Here is a 14,678-nt window from a genome sequence, read left to right on the forward strand (position 1 = left end):
TTCTTCCCTGGTTGATATCATACGTTGGCCAAAGACTCAAAAATCTCTATTTTATGGCTTTGTTAGTATTTGTTTTTTCCTCTTCAAAAATCACGAAAAATGATGTGCACCATGGAGTTATGTGTAGTTTTGAAGGTGTTAATTTGGGCTTGGTAATTTTATGTGATCTTCATTAGGAAAGTGGCTACCATGTCTATGTCACTCATGTGGGTCGCACTCAATTTGTTTTTTTAGCAACATCTTATAAAAAATGTTCATGTTCTAACAAACAAAGAGTGGTCAAGGCATCATGCATCTCCTTTGTTGATTATTTTCCTAAAATGTGAGAAATCAAATGATTCTTCACAAAATCCAAGATGATATCCTTTGCCTTGGTCATCTTCTTCTTATGTCCAACCAACTAAATAGGATCATCAAGAACTGCAAGCGTGGTTTCCACATAGACCTAAAGATTTCTTCAACTATGGGCAACATACACTCCCAAGGATTGAAATTGGTAGCCCCCTCTCAATGGCCACACCCTCTGAGACCAAGAATGGTCATGTTTGTAGCTACTAGAACACACTAAAACTAAACAATTAGATGAAAAAAAATCAGATCAGCAACCTATCATAGGTGCTAATCAACAATCCAATCATTGAAGCAATTTGGGCATCACTCTACAACCTTTCAAAGGTCTAGAACACTTCAATCATTTAAGTAAAGTGCTGAAATCTTCCTACAACTCCCTATCACAAGTATGTAATAACCACCCCTAATTTTCTTCTAAAAATACTTCAACAAAAAGTAAGATGCGCTGCAATGTCCTTTCCACTTTTTCATCACCAAAAGACAACAATGTGGGCAAGGTGAGAGCATATAATGTATAGGACAAACAATTAATGATGATGCTGCAATTAAAAGGAAAGGCACTAGATGGCAAACCAGCCAATATGACTTATTCAGCAGAGTGCATGCGCAATACTAAAAGAAAGCACTCTTCATGCTTATTCATTGGTGTGAGAGTACACATATAAAGAGACATGAATCTTTGTGATCATTTCAGGTTATAAGGTGTCTTCTTGTTTAAACTGCAAAACCATTTTTCTGAACTGGGTTCTAAGACTCAGGATTAAATTCCCAATAGAAATCTTTAATTCCATTAAGCTACAACAGAAATTTTGAGACGAGAGATTGTAAACAAAATTAAGGATTTTGTAATTGATAATTGTTACAATGTAGCACTAAATTTTAACAAAAGAAAAATTAAATAAGTCAAAGATAACATGCCAATGACCCTGCTGGCATGTGGACCTCTTCTGTACATACAGTTTCTCAAATCAAACATGAGACTACCAAGTTTCCAACCTATTTATAAATTAAACAATTAGGAAGTAATATGCCAATAAACTATTTATATTTTAATGTACAATACCTCATTTCCATGAAAATCCACCAATGTTTTCAACTCAGCCCTGTGAAAGAGAGCAGCATGTCCTTTGCCCAACAAGAAATCCAAGAGCTACAGCATTATTGTTAAATATAAAATTATTAGGTGGAAGAAAGGCACTCTGTGAACTTAAAATAACAATTTAGCTGATATTGACAAAACATGCTTCATTAAATGAACAAAAAAATTCTACATTTGATATTTCTGATTCAATTAGATGTTGAAATAAAAGAAACTATAATGTCTTGCTGGTAAAAAGAAAAGGATTAACATAACACCTTACTAATTGGCCATGCAACTGGAAAGCAGATCCAAACAAGTACACGAACCACAGGTGCCATTGTAGCACCAACTGCCAAACCGTATCGAGAACAAATGGATTGAGGTATAATCTGCTCAATAAAATGAAATCTTAGCTGTTTATCGGCAAATTATCCACTTGACATTACTCTCACGTGCATACACATTGGAATAAAGTACAATGGTACACAGCCTGTTGAAGATAGCATAAAAATATTAAAAAATGCATAATAAAAAAGATAAGATAATTTTCTGGTAAAATGATGCTGTCAAATCACCTTACCTCTCCAAATAAGAGAATAAGAGTCACGGATATTAAAACAGCACCCCACGCTGGCAGTAGGCCATCCAAGAAAATAGGGAGTGCCTGCCCAACATGACCATAATGAGTATAATTTAACTCAGTTTTTGACAGGGCCTGTCAGCATGATCATACTGTGTATCATGGATAATCTACAAAAGCAATTGGACTTAAGAATATTCTGCTAAAGTCCTAGATACCTCCATAGAAAGAGCGTTGCATATCAGAAGCGTACACAACAATAAATGTTGTTTTTTCACCACAGGCATAATTTTAGCTGTCACAAATGTATCAGTAGCATCAATGTTCATCAGAATTACATTATAATGTTTTATTTGGCAAGCACATCAACAGTATAAAAACATCTAGGACAAATGCCATACTTCAATAAGTAAAATTAACAACCTGTATCTAGAATCTATCATCCACAAGAAAAGAGACAACAAAAGGGATCCCAAACTTATTTCTATGCAAGCAACATAAAAACTCTATTTGAAACAAGCAACTGTGTTAGAGTTGGTGATTATCCTACAAAACAATTAGAAACATAACTTTATTTATTTCAAACCAAATAATACATCAAATTATGAATACTAGAAGTCTTGAAGATAAGGAGATCCAGTATAATTTATGTCCTATGATAGCAGCTTCAAAGCATCCCCTTTCACTCAAAAACTCCAACTTTCTATGCTGTATAGATACGGCTGACATGAATACAATTAAAAGAAGAGCTTGAATTACCCTAAGAGCAATAACTTAAATCTAATGTAATTGCTACATGCATTTTGCCTATGTAAAATACAGAATTAGTCACGCATTTTATATGAACCCCATATTGACACTGAAAAATAATTTTTTGCCCTATTTAATATTTTTGAATCCAGTTTAAACATCTGAGGAAGTATAACAGAAACTCCAATAAGAAGACATTACTACTGTGAACAAGGTAAAGAGATGACAGAAAAAGGCTTGTTCCTCAAGGACAGAGCACAGCAACATATAGATTAAGAAATTTATTATTACAAATTTACAACCACCTCATTAATGGGAGTTCAACAACTTCATTAATGAACTGCAACAACCTTGCTTATTACATAAAAGCGTAAAAACTCTTATTATAATTATATAATAATACCCCCTCCTTAATCATTTAACCAAAAGGATGTGAAGGTTTAGTTATTAAATTACAATGGTAAAGAGATGACAGTAAAAGGCTTTGTTCCTCAAGGACAGAGCACAGCAACATATAGATTAAGAAATTTATTATTACAAATTTACAACCACCTCATTAATGAAGTTCAACAACTTCACTAATGAGCTGCAACAACCTTGCTTAGTATATAAAAGCGTAAAAACTTTTATTATAATTATATAATAATACCCTCCTTAATGATTAAACCAAAAGGATGTGAAGGTTTAGTTATTAAATCACAATATGGCTGGCTTCTGAGATGTGCAGAAGCAAAAAGAAATATCTGCATCAGCAACCTTCATGATAGCAAGAACTTAAGATAGATATGCAAAAAGAACAAAATGAAAATGCTCTGCTGTAAAACTATCAATTGGTTTGCCTATCCTTTGAGGTCATTTGTTTAGTCATAAAATTACAATATGGCTGGCTTCTGAGATGTGCAGAAACAAAAAGCAATATCTCCATGAGCAACCTTCATGATAGCAAGCACTAAAGATAGGTTTGCAAAAAGAACAAAATGAAAATGCTCTACTGTGGAACAATAAATTGGTTTGACTATCCTTTGAGGTCGTCCACTCGATTGAGGAAGTTCATCCTCATGTACACCTTCTAAAGTGGAATAATACCACTTAGGCCTCTAATGTGTCCCGTGAAAGCTACAAAGGCAAGATCTCTATTGGAGCAGAATAACTTTAGTCATGAGTCTTGTTGTGACCTTTTCACACATCGCCCCATTGCTAACAAGGACCCCCTCTTTTCTTGCTTTCTGCATTGTTTAGGTTAGGGTTTTGGCAGCTTAGTGGGTAATTTTGTGTTTCCTGTGCCCCAATGTCGGAGTTTTGATCATGCCTAGTGTCGTTTAGGGTTTTTCGAAGTTATAGGATCAAGCACATAAAGTTGAGATTTTAAATGATCCTAGTTTTGTCTAAGTATAGACCTCTTTGAGCGTTAACGTGTTTTTGAATGTCCACATCGGTGATTTTAAAGTGCTAAGGTGTTTTCAGACCTTTTGGAGTTGTTTTCTCGCTCCTAGGAAGTTATTCAAGTTGATTTCACACTTTATCCCGATAGATTTCTTTGTGTTTTGCTCAAATTTTTGGTAAACTTGCCTAAGTCCAATCAAGTTTTACTAAGTTTTGAGGTTTCCTAGAGTGGAAAAATCATCATTTTCCAGATCAAAATCCATATTCTAAGGGTTAAAAGGTCAAAATTCCATACTAGAGGTGCTTTTCCCCTCATATTCCTAACTACCCATGATTTTCCCCACTCAAAATCCAAACTGGACATGGATTTCCCCTGAAATCCAAACTTGACCCATTTTTCCACCATTGTGAATCCACACTAGGGTCGATTTTCCCCTGGATGTTGTAATTTTGGCTAAGTGTTGGGGTTTTATCCTGACTACCCTCGTTTTTCTACCAAGAGTGCGGATAATGTTTTGGATGACGTTTGTGATGATTCCACCCCTGGGTCGATTTTCCACCAGGCCTTTTGTGACAAGTTTTAGAAGATTTTTGTGCGGATACTCATTCCCGACTCAAGGCGATTTTCCACGGAGAGATTTTAATATTTCTGAGTCTGGATATTCATCCAGACTAGGGTCGATTTTCCACCAAGGGGCATTTTGTGTTGAATGACGAAGTTTCAAGTGGAATTTTCATTCCAGACATAGATCGATTTTCCCCTAGACCCCATTTTGGTGCACGTTGACGAATTTCAATGGGATTTTTTATCCCTACTAGAATCGATTTTCCCCTAAGGGGATATTTTGATGATTTTAAATGATTTTAATGGGATTTTTTTATTCCTACTTAGATTGATTTTCCCCAATAGGCCATTTTGATTTAAATTTTGAAATATTTTAATAAGTGGGCCTTTTTTTAAATGAAAAGCAACGATTATTTAAAATAGAAGAAAAACAATTAATGATTTGCAATGAGCATTTAATGTTTTCAACCTTCTAAAAGCAAATCGGTTTTTACCAGGCAAGTATAAGAACAAGTTTTTTTATCCCACATTGCTTGTGTGGTGAAAGTTGATGGTGAAAGCAAGTTCAAAAGGGAGAATTGATTCAGCCTTATTTTATTATTGAGTTTGCCAAGTGTATCCATGAAGGGGCGATTTCCTTTCCAGATGGCGATTTTTGGGACAAGTGTCCAAGTGAAGTGATTGATTGAAGACTATTCTTGTTGCCATTTTTCCTCATTGCCATTTGTCCAGCTTGGCGACATGTTTGGTGGCTGCCATTGATGCCATAGTGCCATGATTTTTTGGAGATGGCACCATTTTGGGTGAAGTTCGCGATTTTTGCTTAAGGGGTTTATTGTGTTTGAGGTTTCCACCTCTAACTTTGGTGATTTTTCCTTGGTGCCGCCATTTTTAATTGTTGTTTTGAAGTGCATTTTGGAGACATTTTCAGATTTATGTGAGGTGGCACCATAGTTGGAGGAAGGCAATTTTGTTTTGCAAGTGTTTTGGTGCCATTTTTGGTGGATTCCCTTCATGTTTGGTGGTCGCCAATATCCCTACGTGCTGTGATTACTTCAGATCTGAGTTTTAACGCCATTGTTACAGCTGGTGTGACCTCCATTGTTGGTTGTTCGTCCATTTTCAGACTCAGATTTTCATTGCCAGCCAACTCCAATTTAGGCAATTTGCATTTGGGGGCATTTTTGGATCATTTTCAGTCAATTTTCAGACCATTTGAGAGCTGTCACAGGTCTGCAACTTCATTTTGGCTTCTTGTCCTCAGAAAATTAAACTTTTACCAGCCATACCTAGGTTCCCGAATTTGATTGCTTTCGTCATCAAGATTGATTTTCATCAAATTTGTGCATATTTTGAATGATTGCAACATGTTTTGAGAGGTTAATTTATATAGTTGCAGGTTGTCTTCAGATTCGCTGGCAGCCATTGTTGACTTCGGAAGTGTAGTATCCCCAACATTTTTTTCAATTTATTTCCAATTACTATCACAACAAGAACCCGTTAAGGTTAGGAAATCAAAATACAATAATGCTGAAGTTGTAACCCTTCCACTTTCTGATCACCAAGTGCCCAATATGGGAAGGTGAGAGCATACGGTGTTGAGGGGATCGTTAGCTTCAAATAACTGGAAATAATACAATGTTCGGGCAGCAAGCCAGCCCCTTCCGCGTTTCAATGGGATATGGAGAATATTGAAGATCACTTGGCGTTAAACCAGCCAAGGATAATACCGGAAACTGAAGAACAATCACTCTACCGCTTATGCAGCGGGAGGACTAGAAATGAAATTTACTATCAACTCCACCACTTATTCAGTGGGAGGACAACATTACAATCAACTCAACCGCTTATTCAACGGGAGGACATTATTACAAAATATTCAAACTGGGCGGCTAAGCCAGCCTCTTCCACTTATGCAGTGGGACTAAGAAATAACGTAACTTTGTTGTTAGTACTACTAACCAGCATTACAAATCATATAGAATGAGGAATCAAGTGCTGATAACAAGTCCAACAGCTACAACAATAATAGATAATAACTCCCAAACCAACTTAGACTACTCACACCAAAAAGCTCTTCTAACACACAACTATGAAATTCTGAAAATCAATAACACACACAGAAAACATGCAGACTAGCAAGCTACAGACACCCCAAAATGCTCATAACTTCTCCAAATCAACTCCAAATGACACAAAAACGGAAGCAAATGAAAGCTATGACTAATGCTATGCAACCAGAGACTCAAACCTGCACCGCAAACACCACAAACAGACAACACGCAACCCAAGGTAGCCAAGAGATGGTACGGCCCAGTTGGAAAGTTCGATTTGCTGCCAAAAATCAGAAAGAACACCAAAAGAAATGCCAAGGTAGAAGAATGATCACCCTCCAGAGACGCTTCCAAAGAGCTATTACCCAAAATAATCGATTGCACAGGCAGGGAGATACGATCGAATCTTCACTTCAGCCACACCAAAAACCAGCAACACTGAAATCCACACCACACTGAAAATCTGAAAATGCACACTAAAATCAAACCACACATTCAGAAGATCCAATCACAGCTAGAAGTGATGTCTCACACTCGAAATCTGTCAAGAGCCCTAGGAGGTATTCACCCTCAAAGATTATCTGGAGTTAATCGGACAGCATTACGGTGTAAATTGTCTGAGATACCAAAATGAGAGCCCAAGTCACTTATTTATAACTTTTTTACCAGCCATATTCAAATTCAAATGCACTTCAAATACACCCAAACCAAATGCCATTCCATTTCATCCACATTTGGTATTGCATTTCATTTCATTTTCTTGCACAAGTTCGCCCAATTCACATTCACCCAAAATCGCCCTTTTTAATAAATATAAGTGTCATAAAATAAAGTGTAAAGTGGGCGCCCAACTATGACTTCCAAATTAAAAAATTACTAAGGCAATATACTTAGAAAATCGCCCCATTTGCCTTGACTTATAATTTAATTATTAACACCATGACGACCCCCTTGAAGTCATATGCAAATTTCACCCAAATAGACTTAGGATAAAATTAATATTTTCTCCCTTCCTAAGTCGTCCACTCATAAAATAATCAAATATTAATACCTCATGCCTAAGGTATTAATATATTAAAAATACCTTCTCAAATGCTGATTATTGTCAAATTGAGCCGGAGACTGAGGTGCTGGAAATCACCAAAACTGAACTGAGTTGGGGCTCTGAACTGAATTGCTAAAAATAGTCATCTGAGTGAATACAAGATACTGCCAAAATAATACTACCAGAAAAAGCCATTGAGCTGAGCTATAGAATCCTTGCCAAGAATAGCACCAAAAAATGCTAAAAGACCAACTGCTCAAACTGGCTTGCCGGAATTAGCAATCTGAACAGGCCTGTTGACATCCTGCTAAAAATAGCATACTGCTAAAAATAGTAAGTGTTTCCAAAGTGATTTAAACCACATTCTGAGCACTCGTCGCACTTACTAAAAATAGTAAGTCTGGAAAAAGTCACCTGAAGCAGATATATGTCGAACCATCCTGAAGCTCTCTGAAAACCCAGAAGGAATCCAGAATCCAAACTGTCAAACTCCCACATATACCCCTTGTAAACACCAAAGAATCCTCCTAGACAATAGGAAACCCTAATTTCTGCTCCCGACTAGCCTACGGTCCTCCGCACTAGGCTAACGGCCAACTGAACTAATCATTGCGGAGAAGGGATCATTTCAGGAAGGTGTCCTCAGATTTAGTTTTGTGTGAAAACACAACCTTTCACACCCTTCCATAGTCATTGTTGATCCAGTATACTCCTTTGCACTTTAGTTTGCACAAATTTCTAAGTATAAAGAGGTGTTGATTTTAATGAATTTCATGAGGGTTTCATACCCTATACCCTAATTAGTCCAAATCATTAAGAAGTCAGGAATTTTGTCAAGAATATTTTTATTTTCCTAAGTTCTAACTTCAAGCTTCGTACAGGTGCGATGTTGAAGTCCTGACTCAAGGAAAGAAGAGAACAACAAAAGATACTTGAGACTGAGTTCTATCTAGAATCCAAGATGTCATCCAGATGGAGGCAGATTACAGACACGAACATGCATTTCCTAAACATGAACCAGATGTGATAGTGTATGTTCGGAATTGGAGGCCAGATTCCTTCCCCAGCATATGTGAACATTATGAAGAGTGGCATTTATCAGGCCATTGGATTTCCGCAATCCAAACAGTGCAGTGAGCTTATCCTAGAGTGTGCATGATGTTACGATCCTTGCTCCTGAATGATCAAGACTCCTAAGGGTGTCGTCGTTGCCTACCTTGCTGAGGATGTGATTGCTGAGGTGTTTGGAATTCCACATGGAGCAGACATGAAGGATATAACTAAAGATGAATATGAAGACCGGTATAAGAAGAAGATGGCTGCGTGTAAGACCATGGTGAATAAGGAGTGGATGATCAAACCAAGGCCTCATCATTCCAAGGCTCCCAAGACACTCATGTGCACAGACTTCAAAGAGGTATATAGTGATTTAGTATTCCTGCTTAACCGAGTGATGGGGATGCCACAAGGTGCAATATACGATGGATGGATGTTCTATTTCATCCAGGATTGTCTAAAAGGAACATCGATTAATTGGTCTAGAATCATAAGTGACAATTTGGACTTTCAGCTGAGGAATATGGAGTGGTCCAAGTCATTTGCCATGACTTCCTACTTGGTGTACCTGCTTGCACAGTTTGTTACATACAAAGGATTGATATGCAGAGGTGAAGTCGGGAATGGACAAGGACAATTCAGGAGTTATGAGTACTATCCATAGCTGAACATGTATAGAATTGAAGATTACAAGAGAGTGAATGATGTATTCACAATGTACATCACGTAGATGTTGCAAGGTGGAATCCACAAGAAGTTGTCCAAAGAGGCAACGGAGCTGATAGAGAAATATGGATCGTGGTATATTCAATTTCCCACTTTCACATACCTCAAGATTCATGGGTTTCAATCAGAACCCTACAGGCTTCCTAGTTATCCTTTTGACAGAATGATCTTGTTGGAAGTGGTGAGACAGCTTCTGGAGTTTGATTCTATTCTGAAAGAGAAGCATAGGACAGGCATGACATTGCCTATTTCAGTTGGGCAAACGTTGGAGGTTTGCCAGTCCGCCTTAGCCGCCAGCACTGCGAGTGAGGAGCTTGCATTCTATCAGAGAGAAGTTCATCCACAAGGTAGACATAGAAAATTATTGGGCCAACCTGCTGGACGACAGGCAGTGAAGAGACGAATGTGGTCCAGAATGTCAATGGATTTCATGAAGAAGTGTGGACTTTTCCTCATTCCTAATCAGGTGTTAGATAACAAAGATCATACGCATCCACATTATGAAAACAAAATGAAGAAGGCGATCTTATTGCCTAATTGGTCAAAGTCAGGAGAGATAGATTTGAATGTATTGATGAGAGAGGTCTTGAGTTTCTCCCGAGCATGGGTGGAAATTCAGATGAATAAGTTAGTTGATATGGGTGTTTCCTTCACTTATGAAAAGATGAAACCGGAAGAATCCGCTTCTAAGGATGATCAGAGGACTATCAGTGATGTCAAGATTCATGCGGATGAGGAGAGTCAAGCTCCCAAGAGAAGGAAGAATACACCAGGAGAAGTCAAGGTTGGAGGGAAGAAGATTGAGGAGGTCAAGAAGAAGAAACAAAAGACTATCATTCCTTCACCACCTCTTAGTGTCTCATCAATCAAGGAAGTTGAAATGACAGAACAAAACAAGGAGACCCAGCAATGCTCCAACATAATGATACTACCAGAGAATATTCAGGATTTACATTCCACAGCGACATCTGCCCCACCAAATGAGGATGATAATCAGCCGAGATCCCCAACTGTCCTTTTGGAGGTTAGTTTGGGAAAGGATGTATATGATTTGACCAGGAATAATCCTGATGATGATGATGATGTTATCTCGGCATTGAGAAGACTTGATCAAGAGATGTGTCTTGATGATGGTATGGAGATGGCCGCTATTCCTGATTCGTTAATGAAGAGTATGTAGAAAAGTAAGAAAATGATAGAGGTACAACCTATTGATGACAATGATGACTACTTAGCTATGAGCAATAAAGAAAAAGAGCCTAAGAGAGCTGAGATTTTGTCACACATAGCTAGAGATGAGACAGGAATGCAGATTGCGTAGGTGGTTGTTCCTATTGGAGGTGTGAGGGCAGACATTGCTACTCCTATGGATTTCCAAATTACTTCAATTGCCCTTGGTCGTACTACAAGAGAGCAAGAATTTCAGGAGGTTGGTGATAACGTTAGGGCGATCAGTACGAGATTGGATAGAGAGATTGAAGAGAAAGAGAAGTACAAAGAAGAGAATATCAGACTTAGAGAGTACATTGTAGGGATAAGGCGTGAGAATCCCACCCTTATTTCCCCTATTGCAGTTGATCATGGACTACATTCACACTATGAGGCGGAGAGAGATACACTCTCAAAGGTGGAGAAATGGATTGAAAGTGCAAAGAAGCAAGCAGATGATTTCCTTACTCAGTTTGTCCAAGCATATGACTGGACAACATGGCTCATATTCAAAATCTACTATTTGGAGGGAGTTTGGGAAGAATTTAGACCTATTTAGGAGAAGACTATTCCACACCTCAAAGCTTTGCAGAAGACTCCCAAGTCCACATTGATCAGGGAGAATGTTGTGCATAGTGGAGACAGATATGATTTCCATGGCTGGTATTGTTCATTGGCCATGAAGAAATCAATTTATGAGAGCGCCCAACTAAGTTGTACAGAGATGGAAGAATCAGTTCATGATATTCAGTTGAAGATCCTTGCCTCAATTGAGGAATTATTGGGTGTTGATGTCAGTGATGCTAGAGGTTTACACTTAGCCGAATTGAGAGACAAGATGAAACTTATGTATTTTTGTCAGTTGGACTCTTTAAAGAAGAGTCAGATAGATGATTTGATCTCTTTGTTGATTCATGTCCATAGTTCGCAAAAGCTCATGCCAGATTGGGAGAACACTTTGGATGCTTGCTCGGATGCATTGGACGTGATTGATTTGCAGCAAGATACCTTACCTAGCATTTCCATGGAGGAGTTAGATTATGTATTGGCTAGATTCTTGGAGTATGCTAGGAGAGAGAGAGATGCAGGGAGGAATCTTCTAGAAGATTCCCTATTTGATGACAAGGTATCTTCCTATTGGGCCATATGTTGGTGGCACCATTTTTTATGTAAACCCTAATTAGGGCAATTCTAGGGTTTTGTTGGCATGATCTTCGCCCTTGATTTTTTTAAATCTTGGCCATCCATTTTGTATGAGACTCTATATATAACTCATTGTCTCTCATTTGTAAGGGAGAGTTTTTGTAGAATTGTTGGTATATGCTGTAACTATTTGAATATAAATCATTGTTCGACTTGATGGTGGTTTTGTCTTTCAAATGTTGTCTTGCATTCATGCTTCTCAATTCCTCCAAGTTAGATTAGAATTTTGTTTTCATGTTAATTAGATTGAGTGGAAGATTTGTTGAGTATATTTGTGTGGAATCCTTAATCCCTACCACTGTCGAACTGTCGTTGGTAAGTGTGCCTTGTGTGGTCAACTGGAAATTTGAGTAAGCTTAACTTCAATTATTATGCATCAATTTGGATGGTGTCAATGTTTGATGGTAATAGTTTGAAAATCAATAAGTATACCTTAGATGATTGCACTAAGCTCATGTCAATACTTGTTTGTGAGACTTTGTCAATACTTGTTTGTATACCTTAGATGATTGCACTAAGCTCATGTCAATACTTGTTTGTGAGACCTTGCCAAGTTTGATTCCACAAAATTTGTTCATCATTTCCTACATTCCTAGGCTTAGAATAGATTTTTTGAACCCTATTCCTTTTGCCCTTTTTTTAATAAGTCTTGTTAGAATTAAGTCCAGAGCTACATTGCCAGATCCTAAGTTGTCAGCACACCTATTCTGCATATTTTATGATCAAAGAAGATAATTCGAACATTTGTGTAAGTCCCCAAGTGAACAGAACAATTCACATCGACCATTGAGTTACCCACTCATCAAGATCTAACATGAAGAAACCTTGGAATTATTTTAGTTGATCTTACCCTTAGCATCTGAGGTGATTTTGTTCAAGAGAGGGTAAATTACCTTGGTATTTTATTCTGAAATGTTATGTGCATAAAACACACACCAACAAATCTCTAATCAAATGGAGAAGATCCAGCCAAAGATTGACTCAGAAGTTGACCTAATGAGCTGGAGGGTTCATCTTTCAAAGGTACCAAAATACTAGATTCAAGATCTTTCCTAATTTATTGTTGTACACAAGAAAGTACAGCTCTATCTCTTTTAACATCAACATCCCAACTAACAAATACTTTCTTCGTACAAATATCAATAAGCCTTTGTGCCTTAGATTATTCACTATAACCAACAAAGAAATATCTAATACTTTTTGAATTTTATGTTTTTGTCTACTAAAGCGTATGTGGCTGCACCAAAAATACAAAATGATTTTCGCTCAGGTTCGTTATTGAGCCAAGCTTCCTTTGGTGTGATATTCTACAAGGCTGTACACGGACTCCTATTTAGGAGATAAACCACTATGTTCACAGTTTCTCTCCTCAATACTAGTAGTGCACATTCGTACTTGTTGACGTGTTTTTATGACAGCATCAAACACAAAATAAAGTTACTGACAGTCACCTTAGTCTCTCTTGATCAAACTGTGATTGTATGCTAAGATTGCGGGAAGATCAGACAATCGACTCCAAGGTTCTTGTATGCAATGGATGTGACTCAATTGGCTGATGTGATATACTAGTAATCCAAAGGGCCTTACGTACTCTCAAAGAAGATTAGACAATTTTTCAACTTCAAGGAATTAACTCGCAAATGATTTAGCAATGAAGGGCTCGTTTTTTTAGGATTTTTTGGTTTAAGATGTGCAGAAAGTAAATGGGAAAGGTTTAGAAAGCTACAGTAAATCTAGTTTGACTCAATGAACAAAGAGACAAGGATCACTTGCGCAAAATCAAACCACACTTCGCTTCGCCAACAAAGTACAACTACACGAAGGCGATGCAATCTTCAGAGGTTGTGCAATAGTTTTTTATATCACCGATGAAAGCCATCAATTTGAACATTCTTCACCAGATGATCAAAGTTAAGTTTACACGTATAAAAGGCTCAGACTACCCTTGCAAAGTAAGCAACAATCAGCTGCAAACAAAAGGTATGAGATTGGATTTCATAACAAGAAATCTCATCAAATCCCGTTCATCTAACAACTTGAAAGCAAATCTAATCTAAGTGAAGAGAGTGAGACCATGCAAGTCAGAAAATGGCACAAGAATACACCAACAAATCAAACAATGTATTAAGTAAACTGCTTCAAAACTTATAGCAACCATCTCAGAATCAATCCCTCCTGCTTACAAATGAGGGGGGTCACCCCATTATATAGGGTTCAAGCCTTGGCTACATGCAAACCCCTAATTAGGGTTTTCCCCAAAAGATTCCCCACACATGATGCAACAAGGTGGGAATTGACAATTAATGCCCCTTAAGCCCATATACAATTAATTCAAACATGCCCAAAATGGCATCCATTTGTGCATTAAATGCACCACTTACATCAAGTTCGCCCAACATACAATGAATATTCCCATGAAAAAAATGCTCATGCAAACATAAATGCCCATCATTCTCCCATGCGATGGCAACATACAAAAGGAATCTGCCATAAAATCATAAATGTGGCGATTGCATGCAAAAGATGCTTCATAAATTCATCATGCATTGACCGGGTCACCACTTGGTCAAAATATTTCAACAATAAGTGCGCCACCACTACTTGACCAAAGATTCTCGTCCAAGAATGGACGAACGTTGTCTCGCTCATTATTGGCATACGTGATGAATTTGGCG

General features: G+C 37.7%; 1 protein-coding gene across 1 annotated transcript in view; it reads right to left on the reverse strand.

Annotated features, from left to right (window-relative positions):
• LOC131056487 (DUF21 domain-containing protein At4g33700) overlaps positions 1 to 14,678 on the reverse strand; it is a 98,534-nt gene that overhangs the window by 40,116 nt on the left and 43,740 nt on the right. The window contains exons 2-5 of the mRNA XM_059208123.1: positions 2,231 to 2,307; positions 2,013 to 2,096; positions 1,708 to 1,821; positions 1,415 to 1,501 (exon numbers count right to left, since the gene is read on the reverse strand). Coding sequence (XP_059064106.1) covers positions 1,415 to 1,501; positions 1,708 to 1,821; positions 2,013 to 2,096; positions 2,231 to 2,307 — 362 coding nt within the window. The remainder of the gene's footprint in view (positions 1 to 1,414; positions 1,502 to 1,707; positions 1,822 to 2,012; positions 2,097 to 2,230; positions 2,308 to 14,678) is intronic.

Source organism: Cryptomeria japonica, chromosome 7 (assembly GCF_030272615.1).
Source record: "Cryptomeria japonica chromosome 7, Sugi_1.0, whole genome shotgun sequence".
NCBI lineage: Eukaryota > Viridiplantae > Streptophyta > Pinopsida > Cupressales > Cupressaceae > Cryptomeria > Cryptomeria japonica.